Source organism: Chlamydotis macqueenii, chromosome 1, assembly GCF_036417535.1.
Source record: "Chlamydotis macqueenii isolate bChlMac1 chromosome 1, bChlMac1.mat, whole genome shotgun sequence".
In the NCBI taxonomy this organism is placed as follows: Eukaryota; Metazoa; Chordata; class Aves; order Otidiformes; family Otididae; genus Chlamydotis; species Chlamydotis macqueenii.
Genome location: NC_141556.1, coordinates 123972779 through 123998499, shown reverse-complemented (window position 1 = coordinate 123998499; position 25721 = coordinate 123972779). Strand labels below are relative to the sequence as shown.

Below are 25721 nucleotides of genomic sequence, written 5' to 3'. Positions count from 1 at the left end.
TTTACAATACAGCAATGGGATTATATTTTGCCAGCAAAGAATTACACTTTTCTACTCATTTCATTTTTTTAAGAGAGATCTGCTACTCGCTCCCTGCAATAGTGCCTTTAACTCGGGTTAAGAAAAGCAAATACAAAATGTGCAAAGCATCCACAGACAAATTTGAATGCAATCCCCGCTACCCTGCATGCATGACAGCGCATTAGTTTTAAGCAGGCTGGCTCTGCCTTCTGAGAGGCTGGTGGACAATTAAGTCTAAATAAAGATACCTTATCTTCAGCATTTTCGATATCTGTGGTGTCATCCCCTGTCAGAGATGACCTCCTTCTCCTCTCCTGCAGTGCCAAGTGTTTTGTTTTACACTGACGTTTCCCTGATGGCTTCTCACACTCGCTGTATTTCTGCAGAGATGCATGTTGGAAATCCTCCTCTTCGTCTGTGTACAGCCCATCTGTCTTCCGGCTTTCTTTAATTTTCTGCTGTTTGGCAGCCAACCTCGAGGCTGGAATACAGCTTGGCTGAGCCTGCCTTTTGCTGTTTGCATTGGTGGATGAAAGGCTCTTCATGTGCGGAGACGCTGGGAATACGGGCAAGCCTAAATGGGAAGGAAAGGCATTACACGTTGCGTGGTGTGTTAAAAGGAAAACACATCGCTAGCACTTAACACAAGCTCCTCGCCTGCTTAAGAGATCTACCAATTACATTTTCAAATCATTAATATTTTAAGCGTTCCACATTCAAATTGTAAATAGCATCTCGCCAGTTACTGTTACGTTAGCGGTTATAATGCTCTGATAAAAATCGCTAAATGAAACGCCCCGCACCGTGTGCCGGGGCACCCCCAAGATTGTGGGGTGCTGTGCCAGTTCGGCGCTGCCGCAGCCCAGCCACCGCGGGCGGAGCGGAAAGCCACCATCGCACCGCCTCGCCGGGGGATAAAAAACTCGCCTCCTTACCTGGAACTGCTTTATCTGTAGGGGAACCAACTCCTCCGGCAGCCTGGGCCTGGCCGGGCTTGTCGGCCTTTGGCTCGGTGTGGTCGCAGGGCAGATACACGGATGGCGGGGGAAGAGCGGAAAGCAAGAGAGGCAGGAGCGTGGATGAGGTTGTAACGGGACAGCACGCAGGGGAACATCAAGCTTCGCCCCGAGATGGCAATAAGACAGGGAATGTCTCCATGGCAGTGTTTTCACTTGAAAAGCAAACCAAGAGAGGAAAGGCTACCCAAGGAGCCGTCCCTACAGAAGCCCTGTGCAAACCCTCTATCCAAAAGCGCAGGGATTTTGCAGGAAAAGCATTCGGCTGTGTTTTCCTGAAGACTCTGACCACAAGCAAGTCTTTCTGTGACACCAGAAAGCCCTGGGACACTGGGGAACTAAGGCCAGGGCTCTGCTGCCCATGGCAGGATACTGGCAAGGCTGGGTTTTCTCTGCGGGTTCGCTCTAACAAGTTGGACCCCACAATCTGGGCCACATGCAAAAGCTATGGTTACTTTTTTTTTTTCTCTTCAGAGTGCAAGTGGGTTTACAGCAAAACAAGGACAGGAAAGTTGACTTTTTATAGTCTGAACTTCCCTTGGGAAGAGAATTGAGGTGACCTCAGAAGCAACTCCTCTGCAGAAAAAATGAATTAAAGGTTGCTGGAAAGGAAGGGACACTTCAGCCAAACAATACCACGCCACTGAGGGAAGGTGTGGAAAAAACCCCAAGCACTTGAAAGAGGCTCCTTTGCTCTCAGAAGTCTCTGAAGTGATGCGACTTTCAGAACAGAAGAGATGGCAGGAGCAGTAAGGCACAACACAGTGCAGATAAGAGAGGCTTTTATTTAGAGAGACTCGATCCAGAGCCAGTTGGTAAAAAAGAAACTAAAATCTAGAATCCTCTTGGTGGGCAGCTTCACACTTTTGTCTTCCTTTAAATAGACCTGTGAAAGCAACTTGCAGAAGGCTTTCTAGATTAAAGATGAAAACAGAAATCCCTCAGTTCTTTCGAGCCGCTTTCTAGAAAAAGATGCACACCGTGGCTTGCCAAGCAGATGTCAAGGAATTTATGGGACGCACGATGTGCAGATTGTTCAGCAAAAATCCAGTACATTTTTTAGGCTTCGCGATCCTGAAGGAAGCCGTCTAGTCGTAGGCTGAGCCTAGGAATGCAAGGCTGTCTTTCCAACTCTGCGGACAGTGTGAAATAAAGAATGCTTAATTCTCCTGTTCCCAACTAACCTAACTGGAGTGGCACGTGAAAAGCCCAATTCCAGTACAGAAGTATCATCATTATCTCCTTAATCACTTACTAAAAAAACTGCGAAGACGGAAAGCAGCAGCGATGAGGTCTGGTGCGTGCAAAGGGAAGTAAGAAACTGCTGCATGTAGAAAAACTAGAATAGAAAGAAAAAAAAAACAACACTCAGGTTTGGAGGAGGATATAAATATCGAAAGGATGGAGGAAAAAAACACAGGAAGAGAAGCCTGTCTCAAAGAACTGCAGGCTTTCCCATGCAGGGATGCTGAGGCAATAAAAGTCGAAGTTTAATCACCACAAAAAATGCGTACTCCAGCCTGCAAGCTCCGCGTAAACTCTGTGCTCCGCTTCGACCCTCCACAGCGGTGACAGCAGGCACCAGGCTAAATGGGCACCGCAGCCAAGAAACGGAGAGTAGCAAAGCTATGCCCAGGAGCTTTGGGATCAATAACGTTGCAAGAGGCCAGCTCTATCCAGAAAAAGCCAAGCATCAGCCTGGGAAATGGTAGACACACAGGCACAAAAAAGGCAAGCGATTAATCCTGGAATCCTACCCCATCTTTCTAACCGCTACATAGGTGAAGGGAGAAGGAAAACAAGAGTGGGCAGGAATATCCCCAAATATCCAGGGGGGGAAAAAAAAGGCAACCCTAAACCAAAAACCCAAAAAAACCCAGGCGTCTGACTGATGTGGGTTGTGGCGAGCCTGACTCACAGCAGGACCTGCCTCCCTTCCCACAGGAGCGAGCTGCAGAGAGGTCCACGCTGAAAAGCAGCTGCTGCCGCGTCACCTGAATGCTCGCTTGTTCAGCTCCCACCCCGGCAGCTGCCTCCTCCTGTCTGCCAAGCCGGCGGCCGCCGCGCTGCCTGCAACCCGAGGCGGCTCCAAGGGGCAGGCAGCAGCTTTCCCGGTGGGCGAGATCCTCCTGGCTCCTCTCCTCAAGGCTTTTGTTTCCACGCTGCCTGGGTTTTCTCCTCGCGCCAGGAGAGTGGCTGCAGCTCCCTGGGGAACTGTCGGAAGAGCTGGCTATCGTGCCAGCAGCGCCGGGAGGTTAATGCACAGCTGAGATCCCAGCAGAGATCGTGGCTCCGGCCACGGGAACAGGCAAGAGGCACGATGCCCTGAGGTTGCGGGCATCCCCGCGCTCATGGACCTGCTGCGCCCCGGAGAGCCATCACGAGCAACTGTCATCTCGTGAGCGGGATGAAGCCGGGCCCTGAAATTATTTTGGGCAAGCCACATGCCAGCTCTCGCGGTTGTGACCAGCAAGTGAGGCTGCAAGGAGGCAACAGCCGGAAGAGTCACTGGGGGAACATTTCCAGTTGCCACTGTTTGGTCACCCAGCCAGCGGGCACTGACGGGGGGGGACAGAAGGGTGACAGCCTGATGGCAGCTTGCAATGCAACGCATGACTCTTCCCACACTAAAATCCCAGGTTGAACACGACTGGAGCAACACACCCAGAAGTCAGCACCCTCTGTCTTTCCAGAGATTTGCAGGCACAGGCAGCAAACCATCCTGCTGCTAGCCTGTGGCTTCACGGGCACAGGGGCAGACCTCAATGCCCTCTTACAGCCCACTTATTGGGATACAACCGGCTTCCCAGCAGCAGAGACTGCCACATTCGCAGGCAGTGCTCGGGCACCGGGAACAGCTGTTCCTTGCTCCAGAGAAAAAAAAGCAGGAAGCGACAGCATATATTCTCCTATTCACAATATCTGCTTGTTAAAGGAAAGTTTGAGCACTAGTCTCAGGCAAGAAAAACAAGTTAGAAGTCTCCATCTCCATGCCACTGTCATGCAGAGGATGCTCTGTGGCATAACAGGGAAAAATGTCCTCATCCTAGTCAACTAAGAGAAAGGAGATTCCAAGTTTTACATTTCAACAAGGCTGGAGGAGGGTCAGCAAAGTGATCTGAACAATCTCCAGTGCCTCTGAGCAAGGAATGGCGAGGCATAATTTAGTCAGGTTTATGGTTTTATAGCAGCTTCCAAAACCAAGTTTTTTCATAGCCATGGGGCGACTGAATCTGAATACCTTTGGGAAAGGTGCATAAATTGGGAGCTTGTTTCTTTTTCTCTCCCGAGGTCATGCGTTACGAGAAGCCTGTGGCTGCCACAGGAGACATTGCAGGGGAAAGCCAGAGCATCCTTACACAATGCAGCTGTTAGTAACCCTCGTTTAATCTCTACAAGGTATCTCTTTCTGGAAGTACAAAGGGGAGCAGGTGATGGGCAGGGATGTTTCAGCCGATACCATGCTCGCCAAGGCAGCACATAAAGCAAGGAAGTAAGAGTCAAAGCTCCTTTTAAACCTAAGTTTTCATCTCCTGCTCCGCAAACCCTTTTGGAGAACCTTCCCCATCAATAAGCATCAAAGTTTGGTGTTTTCCGCCCTCAGATAATCCTACCAAGGGGAAAGATGGGTGAGGAGCTTTAGGACAGAAGGGAAGATGATACTTTTGCCTGTGACCATTTCAGAGATGCTACCCAGGAAAACTCTCAGGGGTGCGGGATAACCTGGACTCGGTACTTTCCGTGGCATGGGACAACAGGATCCACTCTCCTCGTGCTTCTCCCTTTCCAGGTGATCTCAGATAAACTACCAGTTAGGCCGGCTGGAGGGTGAAACACTACCAGTTGGATGAAGCTCCAGGGTCTGTGAGGGAGGAAGGAGCCCAAATGTCCAACTCTGAGCTTTCTCCCAGAAAAAGCCTTTCCTCAAAAGAAGGCAGAGGACTTGGAGGGGTAAAAAGAAGAGAGGAAGGAAGAAAAGTATTTTCAACCTTGACCTGAAAAGCCGAAAGAGGACAAGGGCTCCCTGCAGTGCCCAGAGATGGGGATTCACGAAGAGGTGCAGGGGATGTGCGAGCGGGATCGGCCACATTAGCTACATGCTGCCGTCCTCCACCAGTCCTCCAACCAAGCTACGGCAGCAAATGTCACAGGGAATGGGAAAATCCGCAGAGCAGACAACGCGCCTGGGGGCTGAGGACTGTGGGGACAGAAGAGCGTCCTGTCCACCCAAAGGAAAATTTGGCAGATTGCCTCCACAAGCTCTCCCCCAGGACAGGGACTGAGCAGAAAGTGGGGAGAGGAGGGGGCAAAAGAGGAAACAGAATGAGGGGGAAAGAAGCAGCCAGAAACAAGTGAAGGGAAGCTGATGTGCTTTGAGGAAGTGACCTCTTAGGAGAGAGATGCTGGGAAGATCTCAGCAAGAGGCTGGGGAGTGGGGCCACAGGGGTTTACAGGACATGCCCGTGACAAACCAGTACGGCATCCTGTTAGGGAGGAGGATGAGCCTTGCTCTTGCGCGTATGCCCTGGGAAAGGCAGGGAAACCGAGCAGTGCTGAGGATGCTGGAGGTGTTGGGTTCCCGAGATCGAGAGCTGCTAGCTGTGCTGACGCTGCTTCAGAGGGTCACAGCCCCTCACACCCTACGTGTGGTTAAACGCTCTTACACCAACTAGCAGCCTGTTTGCTCCCTCCCTCACCCAGAAGCATGCCTGCATTGTATGCCCCCCCAGCTCTCCTCTAGAGACACAAACTTCACGTTATCTATGAAAGAGTATTTATAGCCAAAACACACACACACACACACATGCACACACGAACACATAGTTACACACACATACACAAACACATTTTCTTCTCTGCCAAGTATCAGCTAATTCTATCAGTATTCTTAAAGAGGAGGTGTCAGTCCTTATAGGAATGGACATCTACAGAAATATATATATATATATATAGTTTAAAAAAAAAAAAAAACTCTCGACAAGCCCTTAACATCGGTGGCAGCATGCGTCACTGAAAATGCTAAAGCCGGCTGGTTTCCCTAGTAGTCTCTGCATACCTTGTTCATTGTCACTTGTTTTGAGGGACTCTTCAGACCAACTTCTATTGCTTTTGGCCTCTGACCTTTTCTTGGTGTGCCTTTCTTCTGTGAAGTCTTTGACCTTTGCAGTGGCCTCTGGCTGAACAGCCTCAGCTAAATCTTTCCTGCTTTGCCGGCCCAACTTGCCGGACGGGGATCTCTCTGGTGACACCTGCTGCTCCCATAGTTCCCTAAGATGCTGCAGGTGACGCTGCTTTTTGGGATGGAGCCCTGTTAATTCAATGCACACCTTCAGGTTGGTCACCTCATTACAATTGGGCTCTTCTAAGTGGTTAGAGGAATTGTTTGTCATTTCCCTCTCAGGCCAGTCATCTAATGGAAAAATAACTAAAAATTAATCAAAAAGCCCCCTCAACTTAAAACAAAAGCTACATTTCACTTTCGGGGCATATAGTCTCAGCTTTACCACCACACTATGCATTTTAAAGGTTCGCTCATTAAGGGTTACATGCACTACAGTAACTTGCACTGCTGTGGCTACAGTGTCCAATGACTACTGCTTTACCCTTATATGCCAAGATTTTTATATATACATATATATATACACATATATCTACATACATATATATACATATATATAATTTAATTGAAATGACAGTGCTCACATTAGTAACCATCAAGTTCAAAAATGGAAACACATTAAGCCAAAAGGACGTTCCTTTCACAAGACATTCCTTGAGAGAGACTAAAGCAAAATGTTGTCCTACCTTTGGAGTTCTTCTTCTTTTTCGCTTTTGACATAAGTTCATCCTGCAGTTCATCCACAAAGTTTTCATGTTGGCTGCCATCATTTTGCACTCTCTCACCAGAGTGTTTACGCTTCCTGTCCAGACGTGGACATGGATGTTGGCCAATATCTCCTGTTGGCTGGTCTTCCGCTTTTTCATATATAGAATGTCTCTCTAAATAACATTTCTCATTTGAGAGCACTTTTTCCTCCGGAGTTTCAAGAAAGTGACCTTGGTTGTTTTCTGTACTAGTAAAGTTACCTAAAAATAAGAAAAACAAACACCACAAGACCTAGTAAATACAAAACAATTCATGGTGAGAAAACTAAGCTCTCTGATCTTCTCAGTGTCATCTCCACCATGACTTATGGTTTATGAGGCATGCAAATAAACAGAGAAGCTTACTTCAGAACAAGTCTCCTCTAGCCAGCCTAAGGCAGAAGTTTTCTCAAACGCTAAGTACAACCCCCCCCCCCCCCAAGCATGACACTCTGTGTTGATTTTACATCGATTTAAGTACAACATTCACAAAACTTGTAGCCATAGAAACATCACAATATGCTTTTTAAAATAAAGAAACATCTTTAGATATCAAAAGCACGGACCCTTTTCAGAAAGCAACCTCACCCCCCAAAACCGTGGTAAGTAATAATCCAAGCTTCACTTTGCAATTACTTCCTTTTCAGAAATACCTTCTGATGATAAGTCGAAGTATTAGTCTTTTGCTAATTCCTAATCCTTCCCTAACTTCTCACATTGAATTGCAGAGTCTGACTTAAAAAGCATTCGTCCCTTCTCCTGGAGATACAAATGGGATACGGAGCATGCACACACGTACATGGCAATACCACTAAGAATAGCTGTGATATTTTGCAAAAAGCACTACTTGAATCCAAGGTTATAAAAAGGCTTCCTCACTTCAAGTAATCAGCCAGCCACTGTACATCATATGATCTTTGTCACCTCCTTGTAAAAAAAAACCTTGCTTTATTCAGGGAATATTTCCAGCAGCAGCAATTGGGTGAGCTTTGCAAAGCTTACTAGAAATTAGTTTGACAAATTAGCCCCAAAACACCTATATTGCCATGCTTGCCCTAACTTCAGCTTCCTCTCTCCAATACTGTTCCCCCCAAAATTAAGGACAGCTTAAGGAATTTTAAACAGATGCTTGACCTAGAACGACACTTAATCACCATCTTGAATAGGTATTTTTTTCTTGGGTTTAAAGCAAACTACCTGAGGCGTGATTAGGCAGACACACGGTACAGACTGCAACAGGGTTAATCAGCTTCCTATTTACAATTCTCACGAACAAGTTGGTTTTCCCATGAGTTTTAGCCCTCCGGGCTGACCACTATACCCTTTCTGCATGCCGTTGTTTAGCAAACTGTATGCTCTGTGCTACTTCCCTATGGCTCACTGTCCCTTTTCCTCTTCCTTCTCCTTGCCCTTCTTCCTTCTCCCACTTCTCTTCCTGCAAATACATCTGCTGGTTTCCTACCTGGACTCCTAACAGCTCCGTTTCCCTTCCCTCCCCCTGACCCTCCCCATCCTTACTCAGCCACCTCCTCCCTACAGCCTGGCCTTCAACTTCTGCTTTTCCACCTGCATCCCCCTCTCCCCTCCTTGTCCCCTCCAAGACCCACCACACCAGCGTCCAGACACTGGCAGTCTCTGGATGCAGCCCAGCTCTATCCCACCTTATCTTGAAAGCACCTTCCTACAGCTCTGCCACCACCTTCTGGTTCCACAACCGTCCTTGAAATACCTTTTGTCAGCAATGGAAGGCTGAGGTGGGGGAAACAAAAACCTCTCTGATGAGATTTTCCCTCACCGCAACCTGGAAACGGTTCCAAGTAGCACCTTGGGCTCTGGAGACATTTGCATGCACCAGAAGACACCTCAGCAGCATTTTTACGCCGCTTGGGAAGCTGCCTGCAAGGCTGCTTTATAAAACAGCAGAAGATATCTTGCCAAGAAAAATCAAGACAAAAGTTGACTTTTTCCAGGCGAGCGGGACACTCGGGCCATTCAGCTATTTGGCGATGCTCCTCTCCGCAAGGCCGTCTGGCCAACACCTGCTCCCTTCAAGACTTTAAAACACAGTCTGCAACACTTTTTTTTTGGGCCAGCAATGCTAACATGTTCCAGAAAACAGGTATCTCAGCTTACTACAACTGTGTCTCTAAATCACCAGCGTCCCCCCCAAACAAGAATGAATTTGGCAGCTTGCACATCTGGGAGGAAGATGCTGCCCAACAGCTGTACCTATAACCACACCAACAGCCCCAACAGTCCCAGTTCACACAACATAAAAGACGCTGGACCAGTCACATTGTAAGCATCACTTTAGAAATGCTTCTGTCGGATTCCATTTTACATTTTTAATGCAATCTGCTCTTTTTCCCCCTCATGTAAGGAAACGTTATACTCATCCGCTCCGTTTCCCCAAAGAGATCAGGTAAAGGCACTCTCTGCCACTTGCCCATTGTCTACAGCCTTCGTGTCTCCAGCCATCCCGGCAACTACATGCCACGGTTCATGCCGAGAGCCGCTAGATCGGGACAGCTTTCCTGCTCCTAACACTGTCTGGCCTGAGAAAAGGCAGGCACATCCTGACCAATTCCCAGAGAAGCTTTCGCAGGGTCAGAGGAAGTAGCAGGCTGTAGGGGGTGTGTGGGGGGGGTGTCTGATGGTCTTAATCCTTGGGGCTTGCAGGAAACAGCAAGCTAATTCCAGCCTGCCACCACCGAAAGCAACCCACTGTGGATTAATTCCTTCTCTATCTGTGGGAGGACTCGGCACAGGGATGTTGAGCGCTGCTTGCTCAGACCATCCGTGCTAAAAAATAAAAAGGAGAGGAGGGACGTTTGCCGAGCCTTGCTGACAGCTCATCATTGTCGGCGTTTCTCCGGGGCTCCGCGTGCCGAGGAGAACAGCACAGACCTACTGAAGTTTATCCAAAAAGCTCTCGCTGCCAGCGGCTCTGCAACACCTTCGCCTCCGCTCTCCGGTCACATCTGAGGGAGACCCGTCAGGTGACCAGAGCCGCATCGCCTCAGCCGCCGAGGCAGAAATCCCTCTCAAGGACTGCCCGCCGCACACGCGTCTCTGAAATCCGTCCCGCTAGATGCAGTTAAGACCATTAGAGGAGCGACATCTCGGCACATTAATCCGGCTTGCGTAACCACCCTGCATCAACACGGGAGGACAACAACGGGCGAAGCCGGGGAACCACGCAGGACGCGTCCTTGCCTATCTGCTCCGCCGCCGACTCTGCCCCCGCCTCCTCTACAGCCGGATTTTCACCGCGAAAGAACAAAGGTCAGTCGCTGTTGGGGACGCGGCATAACCCACAGGCTGTCAGGCTCTCTACGCAGCTTGCACGGACGTGTCGCACGCCCAGAGGTTTTTCCCCCTGGCACAGCGGCGACCGCCTCGTGGAGCGCAAGACTCTATTAATATTTTACCACCGGATTCCACTCTGTCCTCGAACTGTTTTGCAAGCGACCTGGATCAGACGCAATGTCTCCCCACATTAAGATATAAATGTCAACGTGAGGCACAGCAACACAGGCGTATCGTGCATGCCCAACCAGGACAAGGAGAATTTATTTGCTTTTGTTCCCCCCTGCCATGTATCTACAACATCCTTTTCTCCGCTGGAGGAAGAAAACAACAACAAAATACTTGGAGTTTTCGCATCATCATTAGTCAAACAGTGACGGGGTAGCCAGGAACACAGGATAAATGCTGAGTTCTCATAGCAACACACCTCTATGAGTAAGGAGATTGAACTCTTGAACGGGTTCCTTCCTCTAGCCTCCAGCACTCGCCAGTCTCGCACCAGCACCAACAACTCAAACCGTTTCTTCCCTGTCCCACCCAACTAGAGACAAGGAAGAATTCAGAAAATGCTTCTTCCCACATGGTTTCTACCGGAAGCCGTATCTCCTTAGTGCACGGGTTACAATCTCACGAGAAACAGTTACACGCAGACACAAACACACTGCCCAAAAAAAACTTTCCTTTATTTTTCCATCTTCCTGTTGCTCTCAGCTGCTGGACACCGGGCCCTCCCATGCGATGCAAACAAGGAAACACATCTTAGCGTTTAAGCTGCGATTCTTTTGTTCAAATAACATGGCAGCTAAAAACAGCCTTTCCTCTTCCCCGGAGCAACCTCTCATTGCGCTCGCTTACGCAAGGCACCCTTTATTCATCCGAGCAGGGTAATGACTACCCAAATGCTACAACCCAGTATTCAGCACGGAGATCACAACAACAGTAAGAAATCCCGTAAGTCACCTTCTGCATCCAATTCTGAGTATCCCATGGGGCAGACGGAACCCAGCTGATTTCCTTTTTCCCTCCAAGCACCTCTGCTTGGGAGCCTTCCACATTCGTTTCCTTCTGCTCAAGCCTACTGCACTGCACAAACAAGCAACCACCATTCTCCCTGCACAGACTTTTGCTTTTTTCCCTTTTATTTTGCACTACGTCCCACCACAGGAAGGTAATAACTGACCAGGGCAAAGGACATGTTTACTGTCTCCATCCTTCATTTGTTCAGGTATACACACAGCTTAGCGAGAAAAGAGAATCAGGGGATTACCATGCAAAGGGACACCAGCACCTCGCTCCGGCTCCGGAGATCAGCTCTAAAGGCTTTGGCATATTACACCATTTATCTTCACACAGAGAAACTGCTACAACTTTTTCCCCATGATCTCTGATCTTAAGATCAGGTTTTTACCATGTCAGGTTTTTTTTTTTCCCAGCTAAGGCCTAAACAGGCAGCGTCTTCCTCCCATAAAATTAGATAAACGGGTAATTACGCTTCTCGATCAAGAAATTCACAGCTTGTAGAATTTATTCAATCTTTCACACTTGGGTATGATTTTTCAATATCACTAGAAGAGCTTTGTTACAAACCGACACGCAACCACCACATGCCCGTATCGATGCGCGTGTCCGTGCCAATAGCTTAAATCACTCGATCTCTGAACAATCCTATGACTCATGACATATGCATCCCATAATTTATCATGTTTGTGCTATGGAAATGCACTGGAGCAGCATCGCCTCAGCAACATTTACAAGTCACCTTGGCAACAAAGCAGCTTCGCGGCTGCTCTCGGAACACCCGGCAAAACCTAAACGAGATGGGAGAGAATTAAAGCACTTCTATGTTTCTCCTTAGCTTTAATTGCTCATTTATCAGCTAACAGGGATACCGCCCTTAAATCAGGCCTTTATTAGAAGAAAAAAACAAAACACCTATTTTACCCTTCTCCAGAAGGGAACGATGAAGCTTAAGAAGACTCGTGGTACCGGAAAGCCATGCACCGCCAAGTCAGAGGAAAAGTTTAAGGAATCAGCTATTGTGCCTTCATTTGCTTCAAAAAAAGTCAGTATATATGCTATAAAAGCAGGAAAACGAGTAAGTCCCAGGGCAAGCTAAAAAAAAAAAAAAAAAAAGAGGATCCATCCCATCAGATGCCTCTGTAAGCATCACCTGCCAGTGTTATTTAGCCTTTTGTTGTTGCTGTTGTCGTCGCACTGGTAGATTTAGAGGAGCCAAGGGAGCGCGCAGCTGCTACGGCCCCGATCGGCTCCGGCGCTCCATGCCGGGCACGGCTGCAGCTGTGCCAAGACGGCAGCAGAGAAGCCCTGCGAGCCAGATCTGTGCCACAATCACAGTTTCAGTTGCGGTTTTCCTCTTCCCCGCTGACACCGGGCCGGTGAAGCGCTCATGGCAGAGGTCGTGCCTAACAACTCGCCGGTTTTCCTCCTAAATTCCCCACTCACCCACGTAAAGGCACGCCGCTTCACTTTTAGCCAGCACTGGACGAACGCTATGTAAAATGAGGTGCAACATCTTTTTCGCAGCAAGATCACTTGCAGGAGGCAGAAAGGAAAACGGAAGAGGTTGGCAAACCATCCGCTAGTTCCTGTTCGAGAGCTTTAAAGCCAAACACACCAACAGCCCGGTTAGAAATTGGAGGTGATAAACGAGGAGGAAGAGCAGGCAGAGCGCATCGCCCCTTCGCTGGTCATGGGGCGAGAGCTGCAGCAAGGACCGCTGGCGGCTCAAGCCCCACCAAAGCCCAAGCCACTACGCCGGAGGCATTCAAGAAGCGTGAAACTCAGCTTCCTGATTTATCAGCTGCTATCCCGAGGGGCAGGAGGTGAACCACCGCGATAAAAAAAAAACTTTTACTGCGACCTGAATCTGTACCGGTAAGTATGTGCTGCCATGCAGGCAGACGGAAGAGGAGCTCCCTCAGCGGAACAGATCTGCGCTTTTAGGAGTTTAGACACGCAGCCAAACTCTGAAATAGCCTGTTAAGTCAGAGCTAATTAGAAGAGGAGAGGAACGAACCAACATAAGACCGAACATACTTTCGCAGCTTCCAACAGTTATTTAATAGCCTTAAACACGTTTTAGCCGGCAGATTCAAGTGCCGGAGACCTCACCAAATGACAAATTTAAGGACGCAACGTTTCACCAGCCTTTTAAAGGATGGGAGGAGGGGAAAGTTTCAGCAAACAATGATGCTCTAACGCTCTTCCTCCCCGCAGCCCCCCCACCCGGGCAGCATGCCCCATGCCCCCCCCCCCCCCATGCAGGCTCTCCCTCCCTCCCTCCCCTGCACCCTTCCCTGATCCCAGAGACCACCGTCCCCGTCTCCCCCCATCCCCAGACCCATCTGCTGGCAGGACCCTGCTGCCGCTGCTCTTGGCTTTAGCATGGGGACTGTGAAGGCAGTGGGGCCTTCCTCCCCAAAGCTGCCTCGACACAGCTTGGAGAGGGGAAAGTCGCTCGGCTTCCAGGGGCTGAGCCTATCCCCTCCCCACCCTGGCACCTTCTCTGCTTCCCTCGCTGTTTCGCCAGGCCTGTTTTTGTTGAGGCTGTTATTTCAGTGACAGCAATACCACCCTAACTTGATTTAGGTGAGTAACCGAGCGAGTACGACTGACCAGCATGCTCTCTGCCAAAACCATTAACCAAAGACCAGAACAATAATTCAAAGTTATTAAATTGCCTGAACGAAATTTTTTACTAGGCCTACTCACGAATCTCCACCTATGGAAGGGCACACTTAACCACCAAGCGACACGATGCACGCACGCGTGCGCACACGTACGCGATTTCAGCCCGCAGCACGTTTCCTCTCCTTTCGCAATACTTTCAGCACAGAGGGGTTTTTCGGAGTTTGTTAAAAACAAGGTAGCAGTAGGAGGAACAGATCCTTTTCTTAATTATATAGGTAAAAGCAAAAAACTGGGAAACTGATAGAAGCCAGACGTTTACCAAGAGTTAAAAAAAAAAGGGGATTTTTCTTGCATACAGTAAAAACAAACCACCTAAGACCATTTCTTTTTAAGTTTTTCCTGCTTTTAGGACAGTGCTGCCAGCACACGCTTCCCATACCCCTCCGATACCTTCCCACAGCCGAGAGGGAGCAGCAAGCCCCACTGGCCCCATGGGGAATTTCGCAGCCCCCCAACCTGCCTGCAAGGACCTGTGCCGGCCAGCCGCACACCCCCACCCTGGCCATTGCAGCAAGGAGGCACCCAGGGAAACGAGTTTCTCACAGTTTGGGGTTTTACAGGCAGCCTTTATAGGGAAGCCAGCCTGGCAGATGATGTCCTTTCCTGCTGCCCATCACCCTTCTGTCCTCCACCCGGGCTTTCCCTGGATGCCACACTTTCGGCATTCCCCAGCGCTGCAGCACCTTCAGGAAGCTGAACTCCTTGTTGCCTCTCACTCTTCCCCCACCTCCTTTCTGCATTTAGAACATAACCTTAGACCTTCGCTTTCACTGGCTGATGCGGTATTTCATCAATTAAACGGATGACCTCTTTAGGACAGTAACTTCAGTGACAGTTAACCATCTCCTGAAAAGCAGGTACAACACAACCAGTAACTCCCAGACCCCAAAACCAGTAACTCCCAGACCCCAAAGCTGGCACGGAGAGCACCAGTTGTGGCAGCTCCGTGCCTGCAGAGCCTGAGGTCAGTGACTTTAAACAGCAAGACCGCGAGCACGGGAAGATTACGCAGCCGGCACAGCTTCGCTGCAAGCTGCCGCGGCGCAGAGACACGTACGCGCTTCAGAAAGCCATCTAAATTCGCTTACATCTGTCATTGTCATTTTGGTCAGCAATGGCATCTTCCAGAGCGACAGACTTTGGCTTCTTTTCACTGTTTCCTTTCAAGTTTTCCCAGTCTGCCTGGCTGAATCTGCAGACCTCTGAGTCTTTGGTAGCTGTTTGGCCTTCTCTTTCTTTCATCTCCAACTCTGAGAAGCGCATCATTGCACGCTAGAAAGAGAATTGATATGAAAAAAAAAAAAGTCTTGCGATAAAAGCTACTTCATTCACCTTACCTTATATGAAAGCATTTCCAAAGAAAAATCGTCTCAAAACCAAGGTTTGAGATAGACAGTAGGGTAGGAGTTTAACACACCTGGCTTGTGAAACAGTGTTCTAGCATCTATATGCAAATAGCCACACCATTCTGTCATATATAAATATATATATATATATATATATGTAAGATATATATAAATGTAAACTGTATACAAAACAGAAAACATTCCATTTTGGAGGTAAAAAGAGACAAAAACAAAAAGGAAAAAATAAAAACAACAACACAAAACCATACAATGAATAAAGACGACCATGGCCCACAAACTTCCCTTTGTGTATTTGGAAATGAAATTTAACTCAAAGGTTTATGTAAGAGTCTAGTAATAAAAATTTGAAGAACTGACCTCACAGTAAGCAGCAGGTAGACATAAAATACTGTCCTCTTGTAATCCTTCCATCTATGTAATTAAAATGGGCACTCAATGGATCATATAGATAATTTCATCCATTTTTATAAGCATAAACCAATTCTTTTCTTAACAATGCAAAACAATTTGGCTTAACTCATCCCTTCATTAAAAGTAAAACACCTTAAGGATATTCCTATACAGTATCTGTCTGTCATCCCTCAGCATCAACCTCAGTATCGCTTCTACTCCTTCCTACGCGTTCACTTGGCGCAAACGTTGCCTGAGACCCGCTAACACGTGGCTGCGACTCCTCTCCGTCAAACAGCGCGTTTGGCAGGCTAATCGCAACTTCTGGGTACGCTTTGCTAGCTGGCACTGCAGGCCAGCTGAGAAATTACAGCCATCGCTCGCGCCAAGGTAACATGCACGCCTGTCCGACTCCCCTCCGTAACTGCACAAACATTTCATACGTACATTAACATTCTTATCAGATCTTAGCAAAAGCCTTTTAAAGCTTACTAGCGCGTGCATACGTAAAAGCCACACATACGCTACTCTTCACATCGCCTCGCTCTCGTTAACGAATTCACTCTGCTACTTAAAGCTGCTTCTGGCGAGCACGCCCGAACCAAAAAAATTCTGACTTCCCCACCTGCACTGCTCCTCTCAGCCTTAACACTTGACTGCGACTTGCAACAGAGAAATAACAACAAAAAGCGCGGCGGTCGTTGGACCGCACGGACTCACCTGCAACGCCCGCTGCTCCCGGCTGAGCTGGCTGGAGTCTGCGTACAGTTCGGTCGTCACACACTTGAATCGATCACCTACGTAACCGGCAGAGTTTGCGATCCTCTTGGCCAACTTAGAGGGCTTGGGCTTCAGTATTTTGCCATCAGCAGATTCTGTGTCGTCGGCTCCGTCTTTGGTATAGGTCTGGCTGGTGTCGATGCTCGGCGGCACGGTCCCCATACAGAATGGTTTCGCGTCCTCCTGCACCTTGCTGAAAGCCAGAGCCGGAGCATCGCTCTCGTGAGCGCTTTCCAAGAAAGTGGGCGAAGGCTGGACCGTCACTCTCTCTTTAGGCTGGCTCACAGATAAATCTTCTTTCCTTAAGCCGAACACCGATGAACTCTGGGCTTGCTTGAAATTATAGGTTTCATGAAGATCATTATTTCTTCCAAACTCCTCTCTCATTACAATAAAATCTCTGTGCTGCGACGCCTGCTCTACCTTGTGCTTTGTAGGGTCATTAGCCTGATTACCGCTTTCGGCAGCGAAGCCGACTTTCGTTACGTTCGCTTCGCTTTTAGCCTCTTGCTCGTCTCGCAGAAGATCCGGGAAGAGGGGTTTGTCGTTTTTGGCCGAGTTCTTACCGTGGCCAGAGCTCTGGTGCAGTTTCACGCTCTTGTCGACGGGTACTTCAAAATGCATCTTCCCCCCGCTCTCCAGGAGCTCCGGCAACCGGCCCCGCAGAGCCGGGTCCTCGTAGCGGACCCTCTCATGAGACCGCGACCTCCTTTCCGCCTTCTCCTCCTTATTGATCTCCAAAGCCGAATGCTGCAGCAGCATGGGGTGCACCATCCCCATCCCCAGCGCGTCCTGGTAGGTCATGAACTCCCCCCGCCCCGCCGGCAGGCTGTAGGGGAGGCCGGGTTTGGGAGCCAGGTGGCCGGGGTAGAGGCTTCCGTTGGGCAGCAAGACGGGGTGTGGATAGACGTGGCCTTTCCCGTGGAGGGAGAGAGGGCTGATGGCTATGCCCTCCGGCACCGGGTACGGGAGGTAACTCCTGGGGTAGGGCAGAGGCGGGGAGCGAAACGCCTCGTTGGGCGGCAGGAAGATGGGGCTGGAGGCCAGGGCGGTTTCGCTTGCCTTGAAGTTGGCTTCCTGGCCGCAGGATTTGGCCACCTTATTGCTGCTGTGTTTTGCGGGGGTGGTGACGGGCTGCCCGACGTGCTGTATGACTGAGGCAGTGCTCTCCGCAGGTGGCCTGGCCGTCTTGGCGCAATCCATGTTGGCGTTGGGAGCCGGCGATGCCGACGCCGGCCGCCCCCCAGCAGCCACCGTCCCCGTAACGCTACCAACGACCGCCTCCGTGCCACCCATCCTGGGGCAGGAGGAGCTCCGTTGCTGCGGGATCACCCAGTCCAGAGCCTTGTTTTTCAGCTGAACACCCTTCCCGCTCTCCTCGCCAGGGCTGGGACCAGGAACGATCCAGGAGGAGGGTGCAGTGCTGATAATTTCGGGCCTGTAGATGGGGCAGCCGTTCCCAGGAGAAATGGTTTCTTTCTGAACGATGTCGCTGCCGGGCAAGTGCGTCCCCCCTCCCGCCCTGCCGTGCACCAGCACCGTCGGTGTTATTTTCTTACCGTGGTCCAACTTGCCGGCAGTTTCCGCGTCGATGACTTTCGCTGACAGGTCTAGCGGTTTGTCAGTGACGTCTTTGGTCGGGGTCTGCTTTTCCAGGAGCGGAGGGGACCTGCTGTCTTTCCGGTCATGGCCAGCTTTCCGCACGTGGGGGGCAGCCGGCGGGGGCACCTCCCCGGCATCACTGCCTTTGGGAAGCTTCCCGTTGGAGAGGCGGGAGGGTGGAAATTCACCGCTGACGTTCACGTAGGGCTTTGGGAGGGTAACGGTGGAGGAGGGAGAGGTGGTGATCCTTGGGAAGTGCTTGTGGAAATCGGCATAGGTGTCTCCCGCCTGGGCGGGCAGGGGGAGGCGGGGGGACGGCCGGGGTGAGTGTGGCAGCAGGAGGGTGGGGTCTGCCGGCAGGTTGGCGGGGGCCGGCTTGGCAGCAGGGACCCGGGGCTGCTTGCTGCTCTGGATGTGAGGGTAGGCGTGGGCATCAACGGGGGTGCCGGGGCTGACACCCATCTTCCACGACAAGCTCTTATCCGGACAGTGCACCAAAGGTGGGATCGCCGGCGAAGCTGAAGCCGTCGAGAGCCTCATGGGTGATGCCAGCGACGAAGGGATGTGGGGGGCAACGTAGTGGGAGGGAGGCAGGTATAAAAAACGTTCACCGTTCGTACATACGGGCGAGTAAGCCAGGTGCTGCGGTAAGCTGTAGGTGGACTGCTGAGGTAGCAATGCCTTGTACATGTTCAACGAATACTTATTTGGTGAGTCAAGGAAAGGGTAGATGGTGGGCGTTGTGCCCTCCATATAGGGGTTTACCCAGGGGAGCCGTAAGTAACTAGCACCATTGACACCGAGGGGACTCTGCTTGTCACCCGCTGCTCGGTCCAAACCCAGCGTCTCCCCCGTCGGGACAGAGTTTTTTTGTATTCCAGGTGGCGTTTTGTATATAGCACTGAAGCCATTCGTGGCTTTCGCAGAGACTGCTGCGTTTTCTACCGCTTCAGGGGGATTAGACTTAAACTGTATCTCTGGATTTCTTTCAGGAGTAAATCCGAGCCCGGCTATCGAACTCGTAGCATCCCGTGATTTTTCTGAGCCGAGTCCGCACAAGCTGGAATAGACAATACTACTGGGGACTCTGAGTCCTTCTCGCATGAGTCCAGACCTGTCCATGCTCAGAGCTGCGAGACTGTCAATGCGATGGGCTGTAGTCGCATCCACCTTTACAGAACAAGAAGTATGTTACTTTCACATTTCGCTACAACCACTACCGCTCAAGCTACAGACATGTCAGCATTTGGAAAAGAAACAACACCAATACAAACACCTTGTTTGTCATGAAAACATACAGAGGCTGATCGCACCAGAGAATCGGAGAAGAGGAACCTACAGAGCAATATGTATCACCATAAACATCAATAAAACCTCCCCACACCCAAACCCCATCAGCTAGAAACAAAGGCATGCAGACCCATAGCCCAAGCAGCCAGAGGTGGCCCAGAGATGATGTTCGGTGGCACCGCTCCCATGCAGCAACCAGCTCCTCAGCCTCAGCCCCACCGGGGAAGAAGATGTGGGCTGGCGGCATGGAGAGCAGGAAGGGAAGGATGAAGAGCCCCTCCTCCTCCTCCTCTTCCTCCAGGACCTCTCCCTCTGCCGCAGCTCTGCTCCAGAGCTCGCCACCGCCACACAATCCATGGGGCAAGGCGCCCAAGGACGCAGCACGCAGAAAAAGTCTGCTGTCGAATTTCTTGCCCACTTGCTGCTCCTCACATACACTCAGAGAAGGAGAAAACCACCACCTTGGCTGAAACGTTGATGGACTCAACGCTTACATGGACTATTCTTGTTAGACATGCAGGTGTGCTGCATAATAGAGGGAAAGTAAGACTATGACGTCGTACAACAACACAACACCACAAAATCAAGAGATTAATGAGATAAATAAAGTCCCATTTCACTGTTTCAATCACATGTGCCCAAGCCTGGCTAGAGGTGCAATAGAAAGGCACTTTAAGCATTTCTCCAAACGGATCATGTAATAACACCTGGGGGCGGGAGACAGGTTGGGGACGACAGGCACGAATCCAGCAGCAGCGTGAAACTATAAACTTCTTACCACACTGTGATTCAGGTGATTTTCTTCCCTCAACTCCAGTCTGCTTTTCGGTGCATCGCCATCGTTAACGGGAATTTTCCTATTAAGAAAAAGAGGCTTACTATTAGAAAACATCCTGCACATGCCAGATCAGTACAAGATCATACCACCTCCATATTCTGATTGCCCTAGAGAAGTCCCATATGATACCACATTCATCCTTCTGCATACCGACGTACAGCAACTACTTCAGAAAGCAAGGACCACTTGGAAACAAGTATAAAGGGTTTCGACAGCAAGAACGCACCGAGCACACCTCAGAGCAGCGTCTTCCAACGCAACTCATTTTTGTCAGGGTCTTCTCTTTTGCCCCTCGCCCTTTTCTTCTTCCAAGGGGAGAATAAATGTCATTTTAAACGTACCCTGTTCGTGTACCACCCGTAAATGAGGAGAAAATTAAAACACACATGCTAATATCATACGAACGTCAGCTGTTCCATGCTAAAGAGGGAGCTGCACATCTGTGCCATAGCAGCGTTGCAGCACTGGGACTTGTTATCACAGAAAGCACCAATAAAGAATACACCTTAGTGCCAAATTTCAAATCCCAGGGATAAAATCGCTGACATGCAGCAGAAGGAAAGTTTCAGCATTACTCAAAAGAACTGATTTCAATCAAAGTGCTTAAAGGCACATCATCATCTCAAAGCAGAAATGCGATTTTAATGTATTTGTTTATTCATTTTTAAAAGATTCACCTTCCCTGTAAACACCACGTAAAAACATTACACCTAAAAGCGGAGAGAGAGGGTGCGAAGGCATTTGGCCGTTTTCCTCCAGTTTATGTTTGCAAATAATTTTTCCCTGCAAAACCAAAAACTTTCCCCACCTTCTCGGGAGCTTTTCACACAACAGTGAGAACCCGGGCTCAAAGAGAAGACACAAAAACACTAAAACCACACAAAATTGGCAGAGAGAACCGCAGGCATACCTGCAGCTTCTGTTCAGTGTTCATTTCGCTTTTTAAAAAGCTGGGGTTTAAGGGAAGAGGACACTGGCCAGTGCCTGCATCACCCCACTGAAAATTACTGGAGGCTGCAACTTTAATCATGGAATGAACAATATTCAGCAGGAAAAACGGTGGGGAGGCAGAGAAATTCACTTGTGGGAGGCGGAAAGGCCGCTGTTCCTACTTCACAAGACAAGCTGCTGGTCCGAAGGCAGGGAACGCCGAGTCGCAGGCAGGACCCCTCTGCGTACAGAGTCACCGCAGGAAGGCGTGCACTATTTAGTTTAATTCCTCTTCATGAATACGAAATAATAAATTAATTGTAAAAGCACGTTTAAAGGCTGCTTTGGGGAGTAATCTCTTTAAAGGGCGTCCCCGCTTCACTGACCCAGGTTGCCTGTTAAATAGTAAATCAGCGGCTGCTCTGCCGCTCTCAGGCACGTCTTCTTTCTCCCCTCCCCACCAGCCCCCCCCCCAAAGCTGGGCTGATCTCCATGCAAGGCAGCAGCTATCCACTCCGGAATTAGGGAAGCGAGTGAACTCCGAGACCTCACGCTGCAGAATTACAGTGTGGTTTAACTTGCCAGAAGCTTAAATATTTACCTGTCTTCATTAATTCCACACATGCGGACCCTTTCATTGCTCATCCAGCTATGAACGTTGCCATACAGGGGAGTTGCAGAAAGCATGACGTCTTCTTAAAAATCGCCGCTTCTCTTCACAGTTTTATATTCTATTAAAAGGGAAAAAAAAAAAAGAAAGAAAAGAAAAAATAAAAGTTGAGCAGATTTGTCTAGGAGGAAGTGCAAACATCACGGCGGAGCAGCCAGCCTCCCTCCGGGTAATTAATAATGAATGCAGGATTGGTGCGGGGAGTGAGCTGCCTACGTTAACCGCTGAGGGAGATACCCTGCAATAAAGGAGCAAATTGAGGGCATTTATAGGTCAGAGGAGATGGATCTTTTCCCCAGCGCACATCCAGAAAATTAAGAATCGTTCCAGGCTATCGACAAACAAAAGTTTCTCCACAGCATTTCATTCGAACAAGAAATGACTCAGCCGGCCAAGTACGCACCGATCCCCAAACCGTCATCCCACAGAGGCTGAACCGAGGAGAGAGACCCCGCGGGCTGGGGGAACATGAGAAACTACCCGCAGGCGCTCACAAAAACCCTGCACTAGGAAGGCGCAGGAAGGCAGTGCGAGAACGGCCACACGCCGCGTGTGTTAGCTACGCGGACTGCCAATAAAGCTTTCACGCGAGGACTCAAAACCGAAGAGATGCTGCTACAGAAGGGTTCTAAATAAAAAAAAATACCTCGCCTTTGGCGTCCGCACATGACTAACTTGGAGAAAGGGGTTAAAAATAGTAAGCAGGTTGGCAAGCTCCCCACCCCTTGACTTGATTAAGCACCAAGCCCTGGTGGCTTCTGCGTCGGAGCTGCTGCCGCTGCTGCCGCCGCTGCGAGTGCTTTCAGTAATTCAATGATGCCTGCTCACTCCAGGGAAAGAAATCATTAGCGGGCTCGCTGGAGAAGTATTAGCAGTCCGAGAGGATCAGCGCTGTGTGCAGCCGGAGAGGCAGGTGAAAGGTAACCGCATTTTCGCGTCCAGCAAGCGGAGGGGGGAAAGACTTTTCCTCCCCATCTCCACCTCGCCTAACGCCACCTCCGCTCGCATTAAATTCTAGTTTGCTGCCTGAGCGAAGTGTCAGGACAAGCTGCGTTTTATTAACAGGATTATCGCGGCGCATGATTTATTCCAGTGCAAGATTTTAATTGCTCTTCGGAGGTTGAGTCGTTTCTTTTGACTGAGCTTCAGCCTGCATCCTGCTGCTAAATGCTGGGTTAATAAGTAGGGGGAGCCTTTAATGCACAGGATATCCCTCGGCTCTTCCTCTCTCACAAAAATAGAAGCCTTGAAGCGGGAGGCATGATACTCCTGTTACGCACACAAGCCGGTAACGGGCGATCGACCACCGGGAGTTTTAACACCGAACGTCTCCCAGAGCATCCACGCTTCCCCAGCAAACTCATTTCCCTTTGTCAGGCTGCAAAATATGCAAATGATCACTTTGGCATTTCACGGGGAAGAAGCCCAAATTGGGCCTTTAACACAATACTTCACACGCGCGTTCAGAGAGGTTTAAGAACTGAAACGGGCAGGTAAGCCTTGTTCTCCAACACTTTCTTCTCCCCTCGGAGGGGCCTTTTGTGGAAAACTCCACATCCGGAACAAATGGATATTAACGAAACGGCGTGCTGACCCTCCTCTCTCCAGAACGGTTAGCTTTCCCTAACGAAGTCCGCAAAAAACCGCTGCGAGGAAACAAAAATCCGCCGAGATTAGATACCGCGCTATCATTCAAAAGGAGTTATTTCACTGGAAAGACGGTTTCTGGACAGATTTACTGTTTTCCAGATGCGCCGCTCGTAATGTTTTCAATAGAGGCAGCAGCAGCATGGGGAGAGTGATTTAGGGTTTTACGTAAGGTTAGTAGCCACCCCGTGCGCTGCCTCACCCGTGCACTGCCTCACCCACGAGAGACGGACATCAGCTCAGAGAAAGGGGCCTCGGTGGCACACAGTTCCGCGCCCCGCTTTCTTTCGGGGGCACGCGAGGCCAATCCACGCCGCTCCTCGGAGGGGCTGCCTGCACCGGCCTGGTTTCCTCGGTGGAAGTGTATCATTCAGATAAGGCGCAGTGCCCAAATTAGAGCACGTCGATCCCCTGCCACATGCAGATAGCGAAACACTGAAGTCGCTCAGGGGGCCGAGCGCTTCCCCAGCCGCAGTGGGTCAACCAGAGGCCCACGGCCGCAGCAGGGCAAAGCCCGCCGAGGCACAGGACGCGAGGAAGCGCTGGGATATCCCAGGGCCCACGCGAGCGGGTCAGAGCCCTCACCCCCGACGGCTGCCAGCCCCTTCCCCTTGGCGCTTGCCGCCCGCCCCCGGGGTGCGCGGTTACAATCGCCGCCCTGATGAACTTCTTGTGAACTGTTTAAAAGTGGAGGTCTGCTGAACGAGCAGCGGCGCCACTGCCAGCCATAATTTCATTGCAACAAGCAGCAGACTTTTAACTCTTCGCACGCCCCTTCCTTCCCCCCTTCTCCTCCTCCTCTCTCTCCGTCCGCAAGCGGCCGCCCGTCGGGGCCAGCGGCTGGCAGGAGACTCCGGCGGTTTGGCCAAACGCCGGCAGCTCCGCAAGCCCTCAGCGCTGCGGGGACAGGGCGGCGGGGGGGCGGGGGGGGAAGTGTGGAGGGGGGCACCGCTCCTATTTATACCAGCTTCCGCGGGGGCGGGCGCAACCGGCCCCGTTATGCAACCCCGACGGCGGGCTGGGCGCCCCAGCGCAAGGAGGAAACCGAGGACACGTCTCTTTCTTCCTCCCTCCCTCCTCCTCCTCCTCTGTCCGTCAACCGCCGGGCCACCGCGCCGTCAGCACGCCCTAGGCCGCCGCAGCCCCCCCCCCCCTCCGCCCCCGCTGCGGGGCGCGGAGCGGGGCTGGGCCGCCGGAGAGCGCCCGGCATTTCCTCCGGGAGGTGTCTGGCCGATAAAAGCCGTTCGCGGCTAAATATAGACGGTGATGCACGGAGCGGAGGGGGGGGGGGAAGCGAGGGGGGGGGCGGGGGGAAGGCCGAGAGGCGCAACGCACACGCGGTTCCGCAGCCGTGCCGCCGTGTGAAACCAGTTGTGAAAAAAAAAAAAAAAGAAAAAGAAAAAAAAAAAAAAAGCGCCTTTTGCAAAAAGCACTGACCTGCCCGCCGCCGTGCCGAGCCGAGCCGAGCCGTGCCGAGCCGGGAACAGCCGCCGGCCCCGCGCCGCAGCGGCAGGCAGGGACACCCGCACGCACACCGCGCCGGCCCGGGCAGCCGGTTTCAAAAAGGGAAACGTTTGGGTCTCCCTCGCAACGTCAACAGACTTTTGGCAGCCGTTGACGCCAGCGGCGGCGGCGAAGTTTTTTTTTTTTGTTGTTGTTGTTGTTGTTGTTAACGCGCGCGCCTGGCGTGGAAACGAGGAAAGAAGGAAAAAAAAAAAAGAAAGAAAGAAAGAAAGAAAAAAAAAAAAAGATGCCCGCGGGGAGGGGGAGGAGGAAGACGCCGCTTCTCCGTGCCTCCAGGGGAAAAGAGGAAGAAAAGGCCAGGCCGCTCCGGGTCCGGGGCAGCTTCCCCTCGCCCTCCACCCCCCCCCCCCCCCCTCCTACCCCGGCAGCGAGGGTGCGAGGTGAAAGTTTCGGAGGGGGGAAGGGGGGGGCGGGGGGAGAGGAATGGAGGAAGCCCGGCGGGCCCGGCGGCCGGGGCGAGCCAGGAAGCGGGGCGGGAGGAGAAATGGCAGGCGGGCGGGCGGGCGGGCGCGCGAGCTCCCCTTTTTGGCGCCTTTTGCTCTTTTCCACCTCCCAGCTCCGCCTGGCAGCCCGCCAGTTTCCACTGCACGAGCCGCGGAGCCGGCGGCGGCAGCAGCGGCACGGCAGCCGGCGGGGGAGGGCTGCGGGGGGACGGGGGGGGACGGGGGGGGGGGGGTTAAAAAGAAAAAAAAAAATGTAAGTCTGCGAGCGGCGGTGGCACCGGCAGAGCCCTCTCGGCAAACACACACCGCACACACCCC

General features: G+C 51.0%; 1 protein-coding gene across 7 annotated transcripts in view; it reads right to left on the bottom strand.

Moving 5' to 3' along the window:
* The window catches only part of BCOR (BCL6 corepressor), an 81930-nt gene that overhangs the window by 16991 nt on the left and 39218 nt on the right, over positions 1-25721 (bottom strand). For 2 of the 7 annotated variants that reach the window (XM_086766483.1, XM_086766487.1), the window contains exons 2-9: positions 21721-21850; positions 20130-20208; positions 16400-19231; positions 15647-15700; positions 15011-15194; positions 6843-7124; positions 6094-6447; positions 270-595 (exon numbers count right to left, since the gene is read on the bottom strand). In XM_086766483.1, the coding sequence (XP_086622609.1) occupies positions 270-595; positions 6094-6447; positions 6843-7124; positions 15011-15194; positions 15647-15700; positions 16400-19231; positions 20130-20208; positions 21721-21806 (4197 nt within the window). In that variant the 5' untranslated portion in view covers positions 21807-21850. Of the gene's footprint in view, positions 1-269; positions 596-6093; positions 6448-6842; positions 7125-15010; positions 15195-15646; positions 15701-16399; positions 19232-20129; positions 20209-21720; positions 21851-22435; positions 22455-24873; positions 25250-25721 lie in introns of those variants that run through there. The other 5 variants (XM_086766495.1, XM_086766505.1, XM_086766523.1 and 2 more) reach the window with 5 other exon arrangements.